This window comes from Caretta caretta, chromosome 1 (assembly GCF_965140235.1).
Source record: "Caretta caretta isolate rCarCar2 chromosome 1, rCarCar1.hap1, whole genome shotgun sequence".
Taxonomy (NCBI): Eukaryota; Metazoa; Chordata; order Testudines; family Cheloniidae; genus Caretta; species Caretta caretta.
The window spans coordinates 251,423,462-251,449,399 of NC_134206.1; the positions used below are offsets into that span (position 1 = coordinate 251,423,462).

The window sequence follows — 25,938 nt, forward strand, 5'->3', positions numbered from 1 at the left end:
GTGATCAATTACCCTCACTGCTAAAAATGTGCACCTTATTTCTAGTCTGAATTTGTCTAGATTCAGCTTCAGCCATTGGGTCTTGTTATACCTTTGTCGGCTAGACTACAGAGCTTTCTCTGGTCATATTTCTGTTCCCACCGTAGGTACTTATAGATTAGGATCAAGTCATCACTTAACCTTCTCTTTGAACGTTCATTGGTCAGACCCAAACCTCCTTAGCTTGCGATACTTGGCAAGAACAGAGCCCCTGGTTATTGGGATGCAGGTTAGGAACTATTTCTATTAGAAAGTTAAAGCAGCACCCAGCCACATCCACAGGTGCCATTTTATATACCATTTAGGCATCAGGCAGGGTAGGAGTGATACAGGATGCGTATTGCTCTGATTGAAATGGGCATGATTTATATCGCAGTGAAGAAGTGGGGGAGAAAAAAGTCTCCTCCTCACCACACCGCATTCCCCTTTTCACTTATATCTTTGACCACAACACTGACAGAATCTCTGCCTGGGGTGAAAAGGCTACTGTAAAAGGCTTACAACTAAATTAGAACTAAGTGGGATTGTCCCTGAATGGCTGATCAGTGATTTAGGGGGGAAAAAAAGGATACAAGTGTAACTGCTCTTTGGCTATGAAACCATCAGGTGTCTGGGCTTATACTAATGAACCGGTAGTGTCAACCGCTTAGATATAGCTTCCAGCACACAGGATGGGGGGGTTGAGGGGAAGACAGCGGACATCTTGCCTCTTTCTTTCTTTCTTTCTTTCTTTCTTTCTTTCTTTCTTTCTTTCTTTCTTTCTTTCTTTCTTTCTTTCATGTCCCTTTGGCTCCTTGGCAGTGTTTCCAGCCAATGGGAGCTGCAGAGCCGGTGCTTGGGGAGGCTCCTGCAGACAACCCAAGCAGAGAATAGGGGGGACCAAGATGCACCAATGCTCAAGGCCCTCACAAAGGCAGGAAAATGATTAAGTGAGAGATACCCAGAAAATCGTGGCAAGAGACCCGCACCCACATACTGCAGAAGAAGGCGGAAAACCCCTGAGATCACTGCCAATCTGTCCTGGAGGAGAATTCCTTTCCTATAGCAAACAGTTAGGCCCTGAGCATGTGAGCAAGAACCAGCCAGCCAAGCACCTGGCTTGTCATTCCATCACTTCTTATATAGCCATGGCAAGAAAATCAATTAAATGGATTTATTATTCAACATGTATACCCCAGTACGAAAATGCCTCTCTTTGGAATAAAGCAGGCCTTTATTTTCTGCTATACCCCCGCCCCAATAAGAACATAAGGAAGAATAATATGAATTTTGTCCATTTTTTGAATTTAGCTTCATCAGCAGCCCCCTGCCGATGTAATTCATCCCAAATACTTTTTTTTTAATGAACTACTGTCCTTTCCCCCTCGCATCAGGAATGGAAATCAGGAGAGGAATTAGTTGAGTAGGAATTATTATCTAACAAGTTGCAGCTTCAGTCTGGGCAGGAATAAAATTTCAAAGCATAATAAGAGAATGTTATTAAGCTTTTTTCTTTCCCAGAGACTGTCACAAAAGCACTTTGTGACTGTCACTGAGAACCAACCATTTTTCTCTTTCATTTCTGTTTTGTATCTCACATTTCATTCCAGCTGTCCCTTCTGACTTTCAGCTTGGGACCTGGGCCACCAGTGCAGATAACTCGACAACAAAATGCCCAAATTATCATTATAATTTTTCTTCATCCACCCAGCAAGGTAACTGCAACCCTAAAACCTTTTGCATATTTATAGCAGAAACATGTCTCCCCTGGAAGATGGGACTGTCATCAGGTGGAATATTTCATTTACTAAGCCTCTTCTGAGGTATAAACTGGCTTTTTTTCCCTCTTTTTTTGGCCTCCTTCAGAGGAAAGGACAAAGAGATAACAATCAGCTGCTGCAGTGTTACAGCTGTCAAAATTCCTGTTACTGTGAAAATTAACTCTTCCCCACCTCCCAGCTCTGCTGGGCTTTGCCTGTAGTGTCTGAAAGCTGCGTTATTTGGGGGAGAAGGGGTTTGAAAAGCCCTCCTGTTGTAAAAGATGAACATCCTCTTTAGAAGTGGAGCAACTAATCTGCTTTTACACAAGAAACAGCTATTGCATCTAACCCATGAGCCAGGCATGCTGCCATGCCAGATTTTGATCAAATCAGTTATCAACAAGTTATCATTTCACGGAAGTCATCATCATTTCAAGAAGTCACCATACCACTGTACCGCTGCTGTTTCAGAGACTTATGACAACAGAGACAATTCCCGAAAATGTCTAAATGCAGCTGTCATCTGTAAACTAATTCTCTCTTTGTTTCGAGCAGAGGTGCCACAGTTCTAAAGCCTTGGAATGCTCTGGGTCTAAGCGGCTGGGACAATAGGAAGGTTCTTGAGAGAGAATATATCTGCACAGGAAGCTTTGCATCCTTGAGTTAAGACACACTCCAAGGATGAAATTCACCCCAATGGGGCTGCACAAATAATACCTACCTCTTATGTAGCACTTTTTATCCATATATCTCACAGCACTTCACAATCTTTAGCAATCTTTATCCTCCTAACCCCCTTGTCAGGTAGGGAAATACTATTATCCTAAAAAGAAAAGGAGTACTTGTGGCACCTTAGAGACTAACAAATTTATATATATGCTCAAATAAATTTGTTAGTCTCTAAGGTGCCACAAGTACTCCTTTTCTTTTTGCGAATACTGACTAACACAGCTGCTACTCTGAAAACTATTATCCTAAATTTTTACAGATTGGGGAACTGAGGGACAAAAAGGCTAAAGGGCAAACAGGCAGTCTGTTCTGGAACAAGGAATTGAATCCTGGTCTCCCAAGTGCGAGGCTAGTGCCCTAACCCTCTTTCCTCTCTATGCACAAGGATTAGGTACTACCAAAGCCCTATATTACAGACTTAAGCAGAACTTAAATGGTGCATGCAACTTGGGTGTGCCCTCTGTACAATTCTGAATTTCACCCTAAGACAGCACCTGCCTGTGGTTAAAGGGTAAAAAGTACAATGAATGGAGATCAATAAACCTTAGCCAGGATGCCAGTCTCAACCCCACCCAGAAATATGGACAATACTCATTCATCCTTCCTACTTGGCTGTGACATTACCCAGGGTACAATCTGGACAGATGAACTGCTGTGTCCCATCAATTCTCCAGCCTGGGGCTCAAGAAAAGGAAAGTCTGTGGGGACAAGAACTTCCAGCAGTTTCTTTTCCAAAATGTAAATTTCTCACTCACACCCTTTTTCCTGCTGAAGAGTGGCCTCTTAACTGGATGATAGTCTATTTGATTTTGTTGACACCTGGCTGAGGCATCAGTTTGCCTTTGGTCTTTGAGGAACTGGTCTGTGCCTGCTTTTCTAAAATCGGAACATCTCAGTAACGTTCTGTAGTAGAATTTTATAACTTTACATACAATGTTGCCACAAATATTTTATCAGGACAATAATGATCAGCAAATTATGAGTTTTCAAATGATACCTCACAAGGCATACTCTGTACAAAATGTATCATAGTCTTGTAAAAGGGGTGAACATAAGTGTACAGATTGTCACACTGAGTAAATTTCAAACACTGAAAATAAATTACCATTAAAACAAAGTTATATACTAAAATGTGTTCCGGTACGGCCTGACCCACAGCCCACTGCAGTCAATGTGACTCTGACTGTGGACTCCAATGGGTTTTGCATCAGGCCCACAGCCTGGAAAACTACTATTTCAAGGCAACTGTTAGATTTGTACAACTTCTTTATATGGTTGCACATCATTTTTATAAAGTCCATCATTTCAGCCATACAAAGAAGCCTGTAAATCTGGTTATTTATATTTAAAATGTTAATTCATTGTTTACGGATAAAAAAAACTTTTAAAATCCAAGTCGGTGTAGCTTGCATTGACTTTGCAGGAAAATGCACCAACTCAACAACTCCGAGGATCTAGCTCACACTGTGGAATCAGACTCAGGAGTCGGGGGGAGAGGGGGGGAGGGCGAAGGGATGCTTTTCTAAATTATCTTGTCAGTTTTAATTGACAAACTCCTTTTTTAATCAGTCAATTTTTGAAGGTTATTTGCAAATTAACAATGGCTTTTAATGGACATCACCCCAAGATGTTAAATTACTTTTCTTTCATTTTGGCAATGGACATACAACCCATCATGAGAGTCTAGCCATCACAATTCAGCATTCAGTACAGATACAAAAGATGGCAAGAAAAAACAGCTGACCATAGAGGTTTTTATAGGATCTTCCAGAAAAAAACATCTTCCTTGACATTATTTGACACAACTCTCTTACCTGTAATATCTGGATTGAAGGTAGGTTGAACACACAGCCTTAGACACGTGACTAGCTGAACCAAAGTCTATGACCTTGACCCTGTATGGTTGTCGGGATGGGTCTACCAACATGATGTTCTCTGGCTTGAGATCTGCGTGAATCAGTCCCAAGCTTTTCAGCTTCATTAGGGCTGTTGCTACCTGCTGGAGGATTGGCCGGATATACTTAAGGGGCAAAGGACTGAATTTGTTTTGCTTTAGAAAATCATAGAGGTTCTGCTCCAACATTTCAAAGACCAAGCAAGTGTGATTTTTGTGCTGGAAGCACTCATAGGCTCGGACAAAGTTGTAGTCATCTGCACTTTCCGTACTCAACCGGGCCAGGATGCTCACTTCAATCTGACCTTGTCGGGCATAGGAAGGATGGTTCTTCAGGATCTTGATAGCTACAATCTCATTAGTGCCACGTTTCCAGCATTTGACCACTTGCCCAAAGGTTCCCCGGCCAAGAAATTCTAATACTTCATATGTGTTGGTCATAGAACACAGCACTTCATGTTGTACCAGCTGGTAATCCCCTTCGCTGTTGGAGCCACTGTTTTTGGATGTGGCAGTGGATGTAGTGGCAGTAGCTACTGTGGCCCCACTGGCATTGTTCTGAATCATTGGTGGATGCTCTTCAATTATCTGCACACTGCTTGTGTTCTCAATTTCCTCGCTCTTGCGCTTAAGTCCACATTTTTGGTAGGTGTCCAGAAGGCTCACAGTGCTTCGACGCATCAGGTTGTGAGGTCCGCCCAATGCTTGCCCAGACACTGCAACGACACCAGAAGTGCTGCTGGCAGATGTCACCACGATGTGCCCCGTGCTTGCTGGAAAGATGATGGTCTGTTCGTAAGGGATACTGGGGTTGGGAATCTGGAGGGAGGCGTTGACTGCTGCTGCTGCCGCTTGGGAGGACTGCACGTTCTTGGTCTGGCTGTAGACTTTGCTATGTGTGCCGTACCCAGTCATATCCCAGTTAGAACTCGGTTCCACTTTCAGTTTCTTCACACTACAGAAGGCACTTGACTGAAGGGTGTGAGGGGAGAAAACTTGCACATGCGAGGCCATACCTGCAAGATAACATTTAAAGAAACAACAGTGTCAAGATTTCTTCCCCAGCTTTTTATTCATTTCAGTTGCAATAAGGGAAAATGGAATGATGGGGAGGGAAACCTCAGGAACAGCTAGAGAATGACCAGGCTCTTACAGACCGAGAGACGTATCCATTGCAAATAAAGTGCAGTACAGTAAAACAAAGAGTCAGCACTAACTGAATCATATATATTAATAGTGACCATTAGTCTCCCTCTCTATTTTTTTAATATCAGTTATCTAAGGATTAGGTTTACCTTTTGCGATTAAACATCCTTCTGGTCCCATTGTCTCCAGCAACAACTTAGGGCTTGTCTACACTTACCGGGGGATGATACATGGCAATCGATGCATCAGCAGTTCATTTAGCGGGTCTAGTGAAGACCCGCTAAATCAACGACAGATTACTCTCCCATCGATTCCTGTACTCCACCTGAACGAGAAGCACAAGGGGAGTTGTCGGGAGAGCATCTCCTGTCAACATAGCATAGTGTGGACCCCGTGGTAAGTAGATCTAAGTATGTTGACTTCAGCTACATTATTCATGTAGCTGAAGTTGTGTAACTTAGATCAATCTCTTCCCCGCCCCCCATAGTATAGACAAGGCCTTGACATTGATGGAGAGATGGTGTAGTGGGATACTGAAATAGTCTTTTACCTCTGTGGACCAAAGTCCAATCCCTGATGTATGTCATACATGACATCGTTTGGGTGGGGTCTCATTCAAGTCCTCTTTCTGTACACATAAAACCACTGTACAGTTCATGTTTTCTGCTCAGTAGAAGTCCAGGATGGGAATAGGAAGAGGTGTTGAAAGTCAGAATTGAGGTGTGCTGACAGAGAAGTTTGTGGACCCAGAACTGGAATAGCTGGTGATGTTTCAAGTCATAATTGAAGTCCCTTGCCAGAACTGTATGTGGGAATCTTGCATAATGCTTGTCAGCATTTATGGATAGTGAAAACAGGTATTATGCAAAGATTAGCCTTAGCTCCTGCTGTCAGTTCCCTTGGTTTCATAAATCACAATGGGCCACATTTTTCCATTCACATTCATAGTGAGTAGTACCATAGCTGGAAAGTAGATCCTGCTGAAAGTTAAAAGGACAATTCTTGGAATAAGGTAACATTTGGCATGAGTAAGAGAGCAGCAGAATCTAGCTCTAAATTAATGCAAAATTTTAAAAAAGACATAAATTATTTTCCTGCAATCTTTTTCTTTGAATCTAAAAATTCTTAACAGTCTGTAGATATTTATACAAACAACAAAACAGAACTAATTACCCAGGTACTTAAAAAATCCAAGCAAAACCTTGTGGTTAGAAAGGCACAAATGTGGGAACCCACCAGAGATCCATAGAAGGTGGAAGACCAAGTACAGAACTGCTCCCAGGTTTCTCCTCCAGTGTAGAGACTATAGGGCTGGCAAGAAGAATTAGTGAATCGCACAAAGCTGAGTGTGGATTTGTATTTAAGAAGCCCGACACTAGGAGTGAGTTAAGGCAGAAAGCCATGCCCTTTCTCAGCAAGCGTTGCAAATCTTTGTTTTGCAATAAACCCCAAGACTGACAGTGGAGGGGGAAAAAAAACAGTATTCTGATCTTCCACCATCACTGAATTTTTAAGAGAAAACATACCTTGACTTGTTTTAAATTTAAAAGGAAAATATTTGAAGGCTGAATGTTTCATTTACGAAAATACAACAAAATCAACACATACCCTGAAGCATCCTCCCAGGCAGGGGGGAATTAAGAGTGCACAAAGCTCAGCTTTTTTTCCTCATAATTGCTGAGAGAAACCAGCTCTCTTCTAGCTCATTCCCAGGTGTGTTGCTATGTTCTAAAATCCTTTTATGTTTGTGTGTATATATATATATATATGTAGCTACATATATAGTTACTTCCTAGTTTCAAAGCTGATTAGCACAGAGAAAAGAACGCAGTTAAGCAAACACATACACAAATCTTTCAGTTAATTCCCAGGAGCCAGAAACCAGGAACCTCTTATGAAATAGCTGAGGTGAGCTGAAAGTGCATTCGGTGTAATTGCATGTAAATCACCAGCACGCAGAGGTGAAAGTGGGCTGGTACGGTGTACCAGTAAGAAGTGGCCGCCGATACAGGCCTGTATACAGCCAACGTTAAGGCCCCCTGCCCTCCCAAAGGGTTGGCTGGGGGAGGCTGACTCACAGACCTGTCCCTTCTGCCTGAGGCCCTGCCCCTTCGGCCCAAGGCCCTGCCCCTTCTGAGGCCCAGGGCCAGGCCCCCGTACAACTAAGACTTTTAAGTCACTTCCACCCCTGCTAGCAGGCTGAGCACTCCACTTTGCTCCAGAATCCCTCTATTCAGCCCTGCTGCCCCAAGCAGCTTTTAAAGATAGAGCAGAGTCAAAGAAACGTAATCAGGACAAGGGGAACACCCACCCCAACACCAAAATCTGCTGTGTAAAGCTCCTGTAACCTCCAGCGATGAAGCAGTACAGATTGCTGTAGTCTACCGATGTGACCCCTAGCTTTAATGTGATTTTCTACACTGTTTGCTGACACTTGTATAAAAAAAACAACCTCCAAGGTCCCTGTTACTCAGTCTCCTGGGATCTTTCAACCCTTCTCCCACAGCGCCTGCTTTCCTCCCTACTTTCCAGAGGGTGACTCCCTACTTTCCAGAGGGTGACAATGTTGCTATGAATGACTTAGCCTGTGGTACGCAATGAGCTCAGAGAACTGCAGCAAAATTACTCAACTTGTCATCCTGGACACCAATATCATATGTGAGGCAGAGGCGATGTTTGTTTTTCCACTAATTAAAAAGCGTCACAGTGTTCATTCTAGTACTGACCTTTCTGGGGTTGTGGGGTGGTTGGAGGCATGTTTTCCCCCGGGACATGAATAATGAAGCAGAGGTAATTGGTAACATATTGTGGATCTAGTAGAGGTGTAATTTATAGCTTTATGGCTTTCATTCCAGTTTGCTTGCTTACCATCCCTAAGGTTAAAAAACCTGACACAAAAAAGGGGAGAGAGCCATAAGAGATAGCTCTAAAAATAACTTTAAATGATCTAGTCACCCCAAAATTAAAGCCACCGATACACAGCACAACAGCTGTAATTATCTAGGTCAGTGGTTCTTAACCTTTTTGGGCTCAGGAACCATTGGGGCCTCTCATAACCCAGTGAATAGCTTTAGTGCAAAAAAACATTTTGCTTACTAACTATTTCTTACCCATGATAAATAATATACACATTGATGTAATAAATGCTAAATAAGTACACCGTGTGTACTATAGTGGCATCTCCTATCCCTATCCTGCAGGGCTGTCTGGGCTCAGCTCCCTGCTCCAAACATTGCAACCTCTAGGGTCACAGTGCCACTCAGGTTTGGCCTGGTGGATGGGAAGTCCCCAGGCCAAATTTATGTAAGTGGTGCTGTGACCTGCCCTGCCACATGGGGCACAGAGCTACTCACTCCAATTTGGACCTTCCCCCCAACCCCCGCGTAGCGAGTGAAGGACCCGACGCCGAAGGGCTGCTGGAGACCCAGAGCGCCTCCAGGTGAGCCTTTTTTTATTTCCGCTCCCCCTGTTTTTTCCACCTTGCTACGCCACTGCCATCATCATGATGGAGGGACAGCTGGGCCAAACCTGAGCAGCACTGTGACCCTCTGCACCAGGTTGCAACACCTGAAGCAGGGAGCTGAGCCCAACTAGCCCCAAGAGACTGGAGCTGCAGGAGTAGTGTGGGGTGTGTTCTATAAGCCGCATAGGCCTCCCCTCTCCCAGGGCAGGACCCGACACCTAGGGTGACCAGATGTCCCGATTTTATAGGGACAGTCCAGATATTTGGGGCTTTTTCTTACATAGATGTCTATTACCCCCCACCCTCTGTCTCAATTTTTCACACTTGCTATCTGGTCACTCTACTGACACCCCACCCCCAGGACTCCCATGGAACCCTTTGACAAATTCTGGTGAGCCAATTCTGGGTTGTGACCCATGGGTTCAGAAACCCTGATCTAGGTGCTACTGTAATTAATAGCCATCATTAAGGGCTGGATCCCCAGTTAGTGTAAATTGGCATATGCCATTTTACATCCTCTGAGGATCTGTCCTGATACCAACCAGGATTAGCGGTCACTGAAAAATTGCTGATGTCAGATCACTGTCTATGCCCCTTAGTGAAATAAGTTGGTGATCTCAGTCCAGTTTTCCTGGAGACAGATCCACATTTAAAAATCCCTCTGCACCAGACACCCTTCTTTGTAGTCTCTACAGAGAGAACAAACACAGAATGAGCATAAAGACTGAACTATCCTGTCACCACAAGAACACATCCCTCTGATAAAGGCTGTGGACAAAGAACTGTGGCTGCCTACACTGTACTTGCCTTCTGGCTAAATAGAGGGCTTTGAACTCTAGCATTGTCAGTCCAGCACCTTTCACTCTCCATGAGGCACAACATTCACTAGAACAGTGGCTTGAGAGACTACTGTACCCCTTTCAGGAGGCTTATTTGTCTTGCATACTCCCAAGTTTCACCTCACTTAATAACTACTTGCTTGCAAAATCAGACATAAAAATACAGAAGTGTCACAGCACACTATTACTGACAAATTGCTTACTTTCTCATTTTTACCACATAATTATTAAATAAATCAACTGGAATATAAATATTGTACTTACATTTCAGTGCATAGTATATAGAGCAGTATGAACAAGTCACTGTATGAAATTTTAGTTTGTACTGACTTCGCTAGTGCTTTTATGTAACTTGTAAAATTAGGCAAATATCTAGATGAGTTGCTGTATCCCTTGGAAGACCTCTGCATACCCCTGATTGAGAACCACTGCACTAGAAGAGTTTTTCTTTTAAAAGAAATATTAAAACTCCCTCCCTTTGCTGAGATCATTTTTTTCACAGCTGATATTTTGGGGGCACATGGCATAAGGAGAACGGCTTGAGTAGCTGCTCAATGTAGCTGGTGCCAAGAAATTATAGTCTGACTGACAGCCCACAGGTGGGAAAGAGAGTTTCTGCAGCAAAGTAATTTTTATTGCAATGCTGTCTGCATGTCTAATTTGAGAGAAATGCAAACCCAAAATGTTTGGCAGATGCTAAAAAACTGTGGTGATGATGGTGGGTGTTTCCTTAAGATCTCTGCTCAATTATAGTATTAAAAATACAAAACATGAATAGGGGAAGGCCCTGTGGTTATTGCTCTCTAGTTCCATGTTAGAGACCGGATTATGATTCACAGTTCCAACATCTTAGTTCCTTAGGATGACAAAAGCTAGAAGTATGTAAAGGAAGCAACAAACCTATGCTGCTATGTGATGACCGCACCCCCAGCCCAGCTCAATCTACATATGACATTGGTGTGCTCTGAACATCCCACACAACCTTTCTCTGCTGGAGAAATGTCATCATTCCATGGGTCATCAAGAGACTGAAAGGCTATAAACTGTGGAAATAGGGAAATAGGATATTATACTTCTTAGAACATGAGTTCTCAAACTGCAGCCCATAGACTTGCAAAGACTTCCTGAGAGTAGCTGCACCACTATAATTGCCTTTGTGTCTCTCCTCTAAATTCACTTCAGACAAGGATCCTGCCAATATGGTGCCACCTCTAATTGCTGAAGGGGATTTAGGATGCAGCTGGGGACCAGCCTTTCTCACACTTTCTAGTCAGGAACAGGAAAGGGAAGAGTTAAGAAGCAGCCTTTTTCTCCCACAGCACAGAATTAGCAGCCATGTTTACAGGGCTTTCTGGCTACCTTGAGGTTAGCCTCAGGAGCTCCACCTGTGTTCGCAGAAGCTTTGTCTTGACTAGGAAAAGTGATCGTTTTAGGTTGGGCTTACCTAACACACACAAACTAAGCCTGACCTAAATGTGGCCTTTTTCCAAGCATAGATGCAGGGTAACTCCGTCACTCCATTTAGATGGTCAAGAGGTAGCCAGGACTCTGGAATATAAAAACAACCCCTGGAAAATCAATATCTGGTTTCACTTGTGCACATTGGGTCACGACTGTGATAGTTTTAGTTAGTCGTATGCAGAAATGAGGTCAGATAGGATGCATTAAATAAAGCTGATAGTTCTTTCCTTTAATAATGAGTTTTAGTGTACTCATTTAAGGCCCTCACGCAATAGATAGTAACTGGATTTAATGGGGACTGCTCTGTCCTTGATATGAGTCGTGTAACTCCCCCTAGCATTAACAGGAGTTAACGTATGTAGAGTGCACTGAGGGGACAATTCTAAAACTAATTAAAGGGCTTTAGTTGAAAGATTTGAGTCTCAACCACCCCTCCTTACCCAGCCTTCACTAAATAGTAATTTCTAATTCAGACAGCATTTTCCTTCATACATACACAAACCATAGACCTGCCTCTGTATAGTTCATATCAAATCCAATAAGTTCCAGAGAAGCAAACAGAGGAAAGATCACAGCTCCTCCTCCCCAAACCTCTCCCCAAATTGCAAGAATTACAGCTGGTAGCTAAACAAGGAACAATTTGAAAGACACTGCTGTTTTTCCTCTCTATTTGTTGTACTGACTGCTTATGTATAATGAGGACCTTAGGGGTGGCAAGAGACTAAGACCCTGCCCTGTATTAACCAGGCAATAAGACCTTCTGCAATACCTGCAGAGCTGTTGACTCACTGAAACCAGAGGCTGCTGACTGCAGAGAGAACAACCGTGTCTATTTGAAAAATACTGTTGAAAGTGCATGGCTTGTGTATAGTATATCACTGATGCACCCAAGACACACTTGAAAATAAATATCTTCCAGTTTCCCCGTGGAAGCAGGAGCTAAAATACTCCTTTCTGCACCTCAGTTAAGAAGGCAGAGAAGGAAGGAACTGCAGGGTATGGAGACTCTGCTGTGTTCTTCTTTAAGGTGGCCTGCCTCTGCATGGTCTTATTTGTGAGACATGTCTCCTGGTGCTGCTAAGCTTTGAAAACCACCTGTCCATAATGAGGCCATATGAGCGCCCTGCCCTGAAGCAATGAATGTTTGGAGCCAAACACAAAAGGCAGTGTGGTTCTCAGCTGTCTCAGCTCCTTCTCCCTGGCTAGATGAGAGGGTCAGGACCTTCACTCCACGTCCACATCCTTCATTTGTTTTTTTAGATCATGCTTTCCTGTGTCATCAACAGTAGTTAGCAACAGTAGTGGTAGTTTTCTTAGTGTTTAGATCGTTTTTAGAAGAGTTTATTTACCCTATAGAGTCTATAAGCTGCACCATCACACAGTTATATTCCCAGATAAGCTGTTGCACAGTTCTAGGATCATGTATCTGATCCAGACCGTACAGACACAGAAATAGCTATATAGACTCATGGAATCACAGAAATGTAGGGCTGGAAGGGACCTCGACAGATCACATAATCCAGCCCCCTGCACTGAGGCAGGACCAAGTAAACCTAGACCTGACAGGCATTTGTCCAACAGGCATTTGTTTTTCGCCTTCCTCTGTAGCATGGGGCTCGGGTCACTTGCTGGAGGATTCTCTGCTCCTTGAAGTCTTTAAACCATGATTTGAGGACTTCAATAGCTCAGACATAGGTGAGAGGTTTTTTGCAGGAGTGGTGGGTGAAATTCTGTGGCCTGCGTTGTACAGGAGGTCAGACTAGATGATCATAATGGTCCCTTCTGACCTAAATATCTATGAATCTATGAACCTGTTCTTAAAAACCTCCAGTGACCTGGATTCCAAAACCTCCCTGGGAAGCCTGTTCCAGAGCTGAACTACTCTGATAGCTAGAAATTTTTTCCTAATATCTAACCTAAATCTCCCTTGCTGCAAATTAAGCCCTTTACTTCTTGTCCTATCTTCAGTGGACATGGAGAGCAATTGATCAACATCCTCTTTATGACAGCCCTTCACATATTTGGAGACTGTTATCAGCTTCCCCCTCAGTCTTCTCTTCTCAGAACTAAATATGCCCAGGTTTTTTAACCTTTCCTCATAGGTCAGGTTTTCTGAACCTTTTATTATTTTTGCTGGTCTCTTCTGAACTCTCTCCAATTTGTCCACACATCTTTCCAGTGCTGAATAGAGCAGTACAATTACCCCCCGTGTCTTCCCTACAACACTCCTGTTAATACACCCCAGAATAATATTAGCCTTTTTGGCAACTGCATTGAATTGTTGACTCATATTCAATTTGTGATCCGCTATAACCCCCAGATCCTTTTCAGCAGTCCTACTGCTTAGCCAATTATTACCCATTTTGTAGTTGCATTTGATTTTTCCTTGCTAAGTGTAGTACTTTGCACTTGTCTTTATTGACTTTCATCTTATTGATTTCAGAACAAATCTCAAATTTTTCAAGGTCATTTGAATTCTAATCCTGTCCTCCAAAGTTCTCACAACCCCTCACAGCCTGGTGTCCTCTTAAAATTTTATAAGCACACTCTACACTTCATTACCAAATCATTAATGAAAATATTGAATAGTTCTGGAGCCAAGACAGACCCCAGCAGGACCCTACTAAATACAGCCTCCCAGTTTGACAGGGAAGCATTGATAACTACTCTTTGACTATGTTTTTCAGCCAGTTGTGCCCATCTTATAGTTAGGGCCCTACCAAATTCACGGTCCATTTTGGTCAATTTCACTGTTATAGGATTTTTAAAATCATAAACATCATTATTTCAGATATTTAAATCTGAAATTTCACAGGGTTGTAACTATAGGGGTTCCGACCCAAAAGGAGAATGTGTGGAGGTCACAAGGTTATTGAAGGGGGGTCACAGTATTGCCACCCTTACTTCTGAGCTGCTGTTGGCGGGGCGTTGCCTTCAGAGCTGGGCTCCTAGCAAGCAGCCGCGGCTCTCCAGCCACCCAGCTCTGAACGCAGCACAGAAGCAGGGCAGCAAATCTGCATCCCTCCTATGATAACCTTACAATCCCCCCACCACCTGCTTTTGGGTTGGGACCTCCAGTTTGAGAAACGCTGGTCTCCCCCATGAAATCTGTGTAGTATAGGGTAAAAGTACACAGAAGACCAGATGACACATTTTCACAGCAGTGAATTTGGTAGGGCCCTACTTATAGTAATTTGCACCTACCTCACAGTAATTTCATCTAGACCACATTTCCCAAGTTTGCTTATGAGAATGTCATGTGGGACTGTGTCAGAAGCCTTACTGACATCAAGCTATATCACATCTACAGCTTCCCCCCATTCGTTAGGCCAGTAACCCTGTCAAAGAAGGAAATTAGGTTAGTTTGTCAATCTTGATAAATCCATGTTGGCTATTATTTATTATCCTGTTATCCTCTCGTGTTTACAAACTGATTGTTTAGTAACAGATTGTTCCAGTACCTTTCCAGGTATTGAAGTCAAGCTGGTTGGTCTATAATTCCCTGGGTCCTCTTTGTTCCCTTTTCTAAAGATAGGTACTATGTTTGCCCTTCTCCAGTCCTATGGGACCTCACTTGTTCTCCATGAGTTCTCACAGATAATCGTTAAGGAATCTGAGATTGCTTCAGAGTACCTAGGATGAATTTCATCAGGCCATAATGACATGAATATATCTAACTTGCACACACAGATACACACACACACACATACTGTACCAGAACAAAAATAATCTCACTAAGATGCTGCAGTTAGGAAAGTCAGGAAATGCTGTTATGATTCCAAAAACAACCGTAACCCTGCCCCCTTCCTACTGCCTTTGACCTACACCTATATATCAGTGACATACTTACACCCATACACCGGACTTCTCCTGCATTTACAGTATGAGCAATATACACCCCCAAACTGTCCCACACTCTGCTTACTAATGTATGAAACATCCACCTTTGGTGTAACTACTGCTAAATACTTACCTGTAACTACTAATTATAAGCCACCCACCCAACCACAGACACGCCTCCAGTTCACCATTCGTCCGCCTCATCTACACTGTTTCACATTTTTCTTTCCATACATATGCCAAAAATCTGTCCCTACCATAGCAAACCTTTCCTCTAGAGTCAAGAGACCACATTTGTCACATCCTATCATCTAATTACAATTCACAAACAATACACTCCAAGCCACAAAGCCCAAACTATCCTATCTACCCTCTATATACACTAGAAAATCACTATTTGTATTCATCCTCCTGATGTGGTCCAGGTACCCAAGATCCAAAGTATTAAGGCCAAGCTCTTTTGACATCTTCTTGATCTAGGCACTTAACACAGAATCCCAGGGGCAGATCAATATATTTATATTTGGAAACTTAACTATAACTTAGCAAAGGATTGTGTTTTGAGAATTTCTTGGGGGTTTTCCCGCTTCATATTTGAATTGTTGCAATGGAAACAAATCTTATATATTTCTTAAGTAAATTATGGGGCCATGTTTCTGTTTCACATGTTATTTAATTAGTAATGTAAAACCTGAGGATGACGGTTAAATCAGATGCCTCACCAGAGTCTCTGCTACCTAATTACTTCTCTGCAGACTCTCCAACCATTTGACCTTCCAGAGACTTCTAGCTCTTGGTGTGGGAAAACTGACAAGGGCCTAACATTCAGAGATGCGCTCCCAGGACCTCTGGACATACCTTAACTATTTAGATACTGTCTTAGGGACAGGAGCTTGGCAGTGTGGATAATGGAAAATTATAAGAAGCCATCTCACCTTCCTTTCCTCAGTCTGCCTTAAATATTATCGAAAGTGAAGTAAAAGATGGCGGCAAGTGCATAAATCAGATAGGTTATGCCATTGACAAAATGGAGCTAGATTCTGGCAAGCCAGTCCTCTTCAGCAGACCTGTCAAGAATGGCAGCAAGACCATCACCTCTGAGGAAATCCTGAAAATTCTGTGGAAATCCACCAAGTCATCAAAGTGCTCTTCAGACAAATAGAAGATATCTGGGAGTCCACTGTGCCTGAGGAAGGTCTCGATGACTTAACAGTGAAAAAGTCTTGCCATATTTATCTTGCTGAGCAAAAACCTCTAGAGCCAGGGTAGGAAGCCACCGGCTCTTGTGATGACTTCCGGAGCTAGGCACTTAGCAGAATCCCAGGATCAGGTGAAGATGAAGCACGGTAAAGAATGAGGGGACAACAGCAGCAGAAAGTAATCAAGATCTACAAAGGGGTGTGGAGAGCCCCACACAAACAGCTTAGTGCAAAGACATTTTAGAAAAGCATATCTCAGTGAAGTCAGGAACCAGTGCTGCCACCAAACATTGGGATTTCCAAGGTCCTAAGGGGGAGACGAGAGACTCCCCTTAGTACAGATAGTGTGGGAAGGGGGAATATTGCCGATCCAAACAGACTCGTAATTGTGACAGACAGAAACTCTGTTTTGAAGCTTTATTGTCATATCTCTTGGAGTGCACTGATAAAAGTCTCAATGAGGGTGTTTTGTTCAAGAGTTTCAGCTTTCAGTTTCATAATGAGAAGACAAGGCAGAGCATGGAAGCTTAAACATTACCCAGCCGGGGGATGGATTGGCAGTTTTAATCTGCTGATATTCTGAAGACAAGATATGTCCTGTACATAGGGTTAGGAGTGCAGTATTCCCTACAGAAGAATCCTTGCATAGCACTGGCTTTCTGTGTAGCCTTGAACAAGTCACTTAACCTGTCTGCCTCAGTTTCCCATCTTCAAAACAGGGTTAACAGTACTAACCTATCTCACTGGGAGGTTATGATCCTTAATTATTTTATGGTTTAGATTCATACAAATTGCACCAGCTGGTCCCCCTCTTGGCCCATGAGAGGAGATTGATCCGGAGGAAAGAGTGCCTTTGGTTTCCATCAGGAGCTCCAGAAGAGTCTACACAGGGGATGAACTGCATCAGTGCATCCCTCTTCTGTCCTGCCCATGCCCCCTCCCTTGCCTAGCTCTGACACATTTTTGTGCTTCTGGAGTCCTCACTGGAAGGGATGTTATGGCTACTTTCCCCACCACAGCCTCCTCACCTGGTGACTTTCCACCTGTAAAGCCCGCCCCTACCAGTAGTGAAACCACAGCACTTCCCGTGTGCCACTGTCAACAGCAGGAACCCTTGCTTAAAGCAAGATGTGGGCAGTTTTCTGCAGTCCCTGTCTGAGCCGCTTATGCTCAGGAGTTTTAAGTGTTTCATTTGCAAAGAGGCCATTGCGTGACAGTCAGCGCTTCATTTTTTATGAGATCTGAACCTCATATCAGCCACTAGCTGGGCTGAAAAGGTCAGTTTGCCGATTTGCGAGTCCCTCCCTTCAGTTTGTTTCCATCAGGAAATAGACCTGGTGGAGAGAGACAAGCCTCTGGATAAGGTTAGTACGATAAACAGGAACCTGGCTGCAGGGGCATGGATTACTCTGCAGGGGGAAAACACTGCTTCAAGCCTGCTACACATATCTCAGACGATTCTGAGAGAAAGAGAGACTTTTAACTGTCACATGATCAGGGTTAACTTAATTGTATCAACACCTCACGGCTAAATAAGAGCTGCTAAATACAAGCCTTACTACAATCCCTCACAAAGAATCTCCAGCTAAATACAGGATACTTTGGGAAGCTAAGGGTGAGAACCCATCAGGTTAGTCAACTTGCTTTCATTTTAAGTAATAAAAAAAGAATGCTATAAATGTACACGCACACAAAACAGCCCTTTGGCTCCACAGGGAAACACCTGTCTAAACTGCGATTTTCTCCCTCTCCTTCCATTTTCTTAGCCTTTATCCTACACAAAAAACAAAAACAAAAAAAACCCTGTGCAGTGAAAATTATGGACAAATCCTCAGCAATCTCCTTTGTTTTGATTTGTCTTTTAAGGTGACTGTTGCAAGACTGTCAGGCCCAAAAGGGTTGGAGATGAGAAGGGAGAGGGCCTGGAGAACTCAGAACTAGAGCTGGGGCTGAACAACAAAATTCAGAGTCAGGCCAGATCCAAACATCCCCAACATTCTGGGGGCTTAGGATCCAGGATTTTGATTCGGGTACTTTTCTCCTTAAAACACAGCTGAAAAGGGGGCCCTACCGGAAGATTCCACGTAACTAAACGATCCCCAAAATTCCTTCTCCCATCAGAGTGTGTTGAACAGTTTAAGGGAGACTGGAAGGATGGTGAGGTGAAACACTCTAAGTGAGAACATTACACACTGCTATAGGCAAAGAGAACATCTTTGGGTGCCCCTATTAATGTGCGATACAGGCCATCCCAATTGTTTATTTTCTTTTAGGTAATGTAAGCTCTCTCTCTCGCTCTCTCTCGCCCATATACTTGCAGAGCCATGGGATGTGCCATTGCATGCAGTGACATCTCTTTTCCAGAAAGAAATGACAGACTCTTCAGCCAAACAGAGCAATCCCATCAGATTAACTTCTAGTCACAAGCAAATACAAGCCCTCTACACCCACCCTACTCTATACTCCTAGTGAAACTGGACCTGTATCCTTTGATATGTACTGATGGGTTTCCAAATATCTTCACCACTGCTCTGTTTGAAATAAGATACTGTAGGGCATCCGTCACTTCGGGTTCAGTGTGGAGGACAATCCTGTCTAACTGAGGGGGATGAACTGGATGATCCAGGAAGCCCTAGATTTCTAGCCCTAAAAGAAAACCCGAGTTGGGGCTGGGGATGAACTAAAGGACGGATTTCATGGCTGTGAAGAGGAAACATCCAGAAGGTCACGAAAGGATAACTGACTTGAGGAGAAAGGATATAAGACCCTCGAGTGTGATGAAGCAGCTCAGTAAAAGCTGTTCAGGGAGACTAGTAAGTACTACCACTCAAATCTCTGAAGGAAAAGAAAGCAGAGGAAGGGAAGTCATTAAGAGAAAGAAAATAGTAAAATCCTTCACCTGAACTCTCTGGCTGCCATCAATCTGCACACCAGGTTTCTCTTTCATGCAGTTTATATTTGTTGACATATTTATTTCCTCATTTCTATTCTGCTTAATGCCATGGCAGCTAGACCACTTCCATTATAGAAACTATTACACAAAATAAAAGGAAGAAAGCAAAAGCAGAAAATCAAGTGCTATGCAAAATACTGACCTTTTACAGCTTGCCTTGAAGGTTACAAAACTCAGGCTCTGATGGGCTACCAAGGGGAGTGAATTCCCAAAAGCAAGGCCCCCAGCTGAGAAAGCCTTGCTGGCAGACATGGGGTATTCATACTTTATAGACCAATAGCAAGCGTTTTAACAGCCTCAATGGGGTGTAGTGTGAGAGACCACCTCTCAAATAAACAAGCCCCAAAAATCAGGGCTTCAACACCAACACCTCGAACTGCACTTAGAATGGAACAAGAACCCAGTGCAGGGACCTGCGCACTACTCAAGTAATGGGCAACTGCATTCTTTACTAGTTTCTATGTGGTGTTCATGGGTAGAGACAAAGTACAGCACTCAAGCCTAGAGATTCATAGATTATAAGGCCAGAAGAAACCACTGTGATCATCTAGTCTAACCTCCTGACAACACAGGCTATAATGAAAGCATTGACGACCGACTCCTGCGAAATCCATGTTAGAAAGGATTAGCCATAGTCCCCTGGCCAGCTGCAGATGATGAAAGGCACAACAGGTCACCACTCTCATCTGAGAAACCAGGAGCAGTGATGGATCCAACTTGACCCCTTTAAACAACAGGTGGGCATACACTATAGGTAGATGGGGCAGACACTTACTACCACCCATTCCTCTAATGCTTATCCCTTTCAACAAGCATCACTTCAGTATTATCCTACTTGAGTGGCAGCCATCCCGCTTTCATCCAGAACCCCTCTCTCTTTCAGACATTGGAAGAATAATGAAGTTGTACTATCTAGGCTTGATGAACAACAGACACAGAGCTAAATATAATCAGCATATTAGTGACACTGCACCCAAATTGTCCCACAGTCTAACCCAATGGCTTCATATAAACATTAAACAGGAAGGGTGACAAGACTGAACCCCACAGAATCCCACTCCCATCTTTTGGAAGCCTTTTGGGAGGACCAGCCATTGCCCAGCACCACTCTTTAGGATTTTTCTGACAAGGAAGAACAAACCCACTGAAAAGCCACATCATCCACTCCCACAAGATCCTGCAGACAAGTTAACAACACTTCATATATCAAAAGCTACTGAGAGATCTAATAAAATCTTGGACGTCCTACCTTTGCCTACCACAAGAATGACATGTGAGAGAAACCATCAGGGGTAGTCCCATGTTTGTTGCTATGGTGAGCATGAGAACCCAAGTAAATGCACAAAGACGGAGATTTTCAAAAGAGCCCTTAGGGATTTGGGAGCTAAAATCTCATTGACTTTCAACAAGATTTGTACAGTCAAAACCCATGTGTGCTTTTGAAATTCTGTCCCCAGACGTGAGAATCCAGGTGGACACAGATCAAGATGAACTAAGCAACCAGGTCCAACAAGAACTCAGCAAATTAGGAAGGCATTCCACTGAGCTGAGGTCTGCACACAGTCAAAATCCCAAATTCATTTTATTCCAGGATGGACACACTCCTTGGGTTTGGGCAGAACAGCCACACTGGACTGAGATGAGTCATGACAGGACCAGCAGAGTCATACAGCCAAGGCTTGGAAATATCCACATGATTAGAATGTGGATGATGTCAGTCTTCTTAGCAACCAGTCATGCATTAACCGGGAGGAGCTGAAGGTTGGCATCACTGCTAGCCATTACTTCATCCTGCTGAGGTAGGACCTGATCTTGTGGTCCCTTCTGGTCTTAAACTCTATGACTCTATGAGCTCAGAAGAAACCAACAGGATAGATAACAAGCACTGGCCACCTAGTCTGCAGCTGACAAAAGGCCCTTTTCCACCTCGTCTCCCCACACCAGTCAGAACAGCTCCCGACCCCACAAATGGTCTCCTCTTCTGTCCACCAGCTCTCTGGCAACTGCTAACCCTTTCTTCACACTTTTACAGACAAAGCACCGATTAATTCCATTTCTCCAGACTGCCATCAAATCTTTATGAAATCGGTTTCAAGTTCAAAATACAACCTCCCTCAGTACAGAGTAATTGTCACCTTTTTGAAAGCACAGGTCTGTGTTTAATTTAGAAGTCTATTGTTTTCAGAACAAAAGTGAACAGGAACAATTGCTTTTGTGCACAGAAGATTATTTGTCTTACAGACTCTTTTATGATTATTTTAAAAGTTTTGTGAGCGAGTGTAGTGCTCATGAAAAAGGGTGATGGCTAGAACTACCTTGAGCTGGACATGTTGGGAGCAGATGCTGTGCAAGCTTCCGTCCACCCCACACATACATCTGACAATGCACTTCTGTTCTGAACACACTATCATGATCCTGACCTGCTACACCACCCTTAGGAGCAGAGGCTGCCAGTCATGACACACTATGTGACATATTCTATAATGGGTTTGAATGGACTAAGATGAAAATATTTTATTGATTTGGGTTAGGCATTGATCCTGTAAACGCTTATTCACATGGCTATCTTTACTTATCTGTGTAAAGTTAAAAACATATATAAGTGCTTGCAGAATCTGGGGTTTAGACAGTAAGCTCCTCAGGACACAGATCTTGTCTTTATCCATGTTTTGTAAAGAATTCCTTACCTTCATGGAATTTATAGCAAAAATAGAGGGGATTCAAAGATAGGCGATGAGAATGATTTAGAGGCATGGATAATCTCTCATATGAAGAGATTGAAATGATTGCGACTGTTTACCTTGTAGAGGAGGCAAATAATAGGAGACAAGCTGAAACTATACAAAATAATGGATGCTTAGAGAAGGTACCTCTCTAGAGAATGTCTGTTCTCTCTGTGTCATAACAAAAGAATTGGGGGATATTCAGTTGAAGAAAAATTCAAAACTAATAAAAGGAAATATTTTTTCATATAACACACAATTGGCCTGTGGAACTCATTGCCACAAGATATCATTGAGACCAAGAGCTCAGGAGACTTCAAAAAAGGAGTGGACATTTATATGGATAATGAAATATCCCATATTGTAATAAATATTAAAAAATAAACAAGTTTTGAAAGTGATGTAAACCCTCAAGCTTCATGACATAAACTAACATCTAACTGTTGAGGGTTAGGAAGACACAGTCCGTGGGGTAAGTTTAACCCATAACTGCCCACTGCAGGGTTTCTTCCTGTGAAGCATCTCGTGCTGGCCGCTGTCACAGACAGGATACTGAGCTAGGAGAACTGATCAGATCTGTTATGGCAAGTCCTAATCTCCAAAGACATTTTCACTTGTTTCCAAAAAAGTGAAATTTCTCATCCGTCTTCAGTAGACTTCAGAGCACTAAACAGCTCTGCCTCAGTCCCAAGCATATCTATTGCTTCAAGTGTGCAGTTTACACTTCTGGTGATTCTAACAGTCTCTGTTAATATAACAGTTTCATTTCTAGGATCTTGTTTTATGTGGCATTAAATGATTGATCTGAGGGATTTAAAATCTCTTCTTTTCACAGTCTTTTCTGAAAACTGTTGCCACTTCCCAGTTTAGGAAAGGAGGAATAAAGAATCTGCCATGCCAGGCCAGACCATTAGTTTATTAAGTTTAGATTGATATTCTGCATCCTGTAGTGGGCAATACTTGAAAGATAGTACCCCATAATGTAACTGGCCAGCTACACGTGAAGGGATCGGGCGGAGCCCTTTCTGACCTCCACATGTGACCATCTTAAATCTGAAACACAAGATCATTTATCCCTTTTAAAAACAGCCCCCCACAATACATGATGGACTCAGTGATATCCCACACTAGCAAACCCCACAGGTGACTGTATGTGGTATGAAGCAGAACTGTATTTCCTTTGATTTGTTCTATATTTACCAGTCATTAGTTCCCTGACAGCTTCCCTCTGGAACTTCAGAGGGTCCGTCTCTCAAGCCCACCTCCAGATTTCAGTTGAACTGTGATGCATCCCTCTCACCGGCTCTCTGTGCCCAGCCATCTGCAATCTGCTCTCTCTGCAACAGCAGAAAGAAACAGGGTGTGCTGCAGTGTACCTCCATCCTGACACCAAACACAACATTTCAAAGCAAGACGCTGGAGGTGAAAACCTGACAGGGAAAGTAGCCTGACCCTGAAGCCTCCAGATTTTATACTTTATTCCTCCACGTTGTAAATAAATATGAAATGGATCCTGGCAAGATCAGCAGGTCCCAAAATTGGTGGTTTCTCTCTTTTGTCCATTGGTTCCAAGATACACATCATTCTCTGTGTTATTTTTTTAAAATTTCTAAACCAATGCTTCAAAGCTCTTTCTATTTTAAAAAGTCAGTGGTGGCATTTCATTTTCATAGCAGCCCTACCACGAATGAATATCCAAATCCCAGCTCTCATGAGCAACCCTACAATAACACACCAGACCATGGAGTTTGCTCATCATAACTACAATAGCAAACCAGAGCATGTAGCTCACTGCTCAAAAGCAACCTTACAATAGCATAACAGACTGTGCAACCTCTAACTCGTGTGTATTGCTACAACAACAAACCAGCGTGTGCAACCTCATGCTCACGGCCAACCCTGCAACAACAAACTAATGTCAACATCCCATCCATTGGGCTGCGTTTTTGCCACGGCTATGACAGGAGTCAGATGTTTTATCAATGACATGTTTTATATATATCCCTGGCTTTTGACACTTGGAGACTTTTCCAAGTGGCTGAGTGGGGTAAGGATAAGAGCTGACCTCATCCCACTGAAAACCTTAAGACCTGCCAAGTTAAAACCTGGGCTGCATAGGGGCTTGTGAGAGATGGAACATTCATGTCTTGGGCTACTCTTTTGTCACAGAGGATCATGGGATTGCTTGGGGGTGTCTACGGAACACATCTTGGAGCTTATTTAGCTGTTTTAAGAGGTGTCTGCCCAGTGCTGCTCCTCCTGCTGAATTTGTGGAGGCTGAGGCAGGAAAGTAGCACTGCAGAAGCAGCACTGACCTTCTCCTAATCACATGGGGGACAGGGGGAGGGATAGCTCAGTGGTTTGAGCATTGGCCTGCTAAACCCAGGGTTGTGAGCTCAATCCTTGAGGGGGCCATTTGGGATCTGGGGCAAAAATTGGGGATCGGTCCTGCTTTGAGCAGGGGGTTGGACTAGATGACCTCCTGAGGTCCCTTCCAGCCCTGATATTCTATGATTCTATGTTCCCACACATGCTCATGCAGCTGTGAGGCTGAGCCAGCCAGCATGGCAATAGCAGTTTAAATGGCTTCCATGCTGTCCCCCACAACCTTTTTGAGCTGTTCCATAAGACCGCCGCCCTATCCACACACAGATCCCTCCAGAAGATCCACTTCTCTGATGATACCTACAAGAAATTAGTCAACTAATAATAGACAGCTGGAGGGGCAACTGGAGACAGTTGTATATTTCTCTTCTTTTAAAAATTTGCAAAATCTCATAGGCCACAATCCTGCAAACACTCACAGACACGCCTAACAGTACAGCACAGCACAGTAATTGCAGTAATTGTAGGAAATTAAACGAGCCAACAGACCAAGGGTAAGGGAAAAAGGTAAGTATTCGCGGGACTGGGGCCTTAGACAGCACATGCTGCAGGTCAGGGACTGTGCTTGTATTTGGCAGGATTTTGTATATCCTAAGTTTGTCTCTTTCTCTTGTATAGTCAAACTGCAAACACTTACGCATGTGTTTAACTTTAAGCACAAGTTGTCTTACTGACTTCAATAGGACGCTCAGAGTTAACCACATGCATAAGTGTTTGCAGGATCAGGGCATTAGTCAGCTTCCCCTGTTGTGTGCGTGGGTCTTTCACACAGCAACAGGAGAGAGAAAAACATTTACTACAAAAACTGGCAGGTGGGGCTCAGGAACAGGAGTAACACTTGAAACAACTTTAACTCCCTTTTTGAAATTGAATAGTTTTCAAGTTGATAAATGTCCTCTTTAAGGAACAGAGGAAAGAGACTATGTATGCACAGTAAAACACGTGATCCTCTAAAGCTGTCAAAGAGCCATTGATTTATTCTGGAAAACTTTGAAATGCTTTGTCTATAGAAATGCTGCAAATTCTGCACTTGTTACTCAGGCAAAACTCCCAATGACTCAGCAGGTAGTTTTTCTTGAGTAAAAAATGCAGGATCGGGCCCTTTACCCTGAATTTTCTGATATTATTTTTCCCTCCCCTCACTCTTTATCTTCTGTGATGTGTATAAAACATAGTCTTTGATTTCTGAAAAGTTCATCTGCTCCTGCTGCATATTCCCCACCTGGTGTCAAAATCCTCTCTTTATGACACATCGTTTCCACTGCAGTCAATTGTGATATCACAGACAGACCATTGTGACTTCAACTGGAAAATAAGCAGCAGGACCAGATGAACTCTTCAGAAACAAAGATCCTGTTTTGATGTAAATAACCCTCACAGTAGCAAAAAAAAATTTTAAAAAAAAGTTATGTGAAGAGAAATACAGAAAATATATGATAAACAGAGTTTTTGCTACACAGAATGTTTTTAAAAGTTCTACAAGAGACACTGAAGTATCTTTCATTTTGTTTCCACTGTGTTAAGAAAG

At 43.1% G+C, this 25,938-nt stretch overlaps 1 protein-coding gene across 2 annotated transcripts in view; it reads right to left on the minus strand.

Moving 5' to 3' along the window:
* HIPK2 (homeodomain interacting protein kinase 2) overlaps positions 1–25,938 on the minus strand; it is a 186,674-nt gene that overhangs the window by 120,778 nt on the left and 39,958 nt on the right. For both annotated transcript variants that reach the window (XM_048831139.2, XM_048831132.2), the window contains exon 2: positions 4,322–5,417. In XM_048831139.2, the coding sequence (XP_048687096.1) occupies positions 4,322–5,417 (1,096 nt within the window). The remainder of the gene's footprint in view (positions 1–4,321; positions 5,418–25,938) is intronic.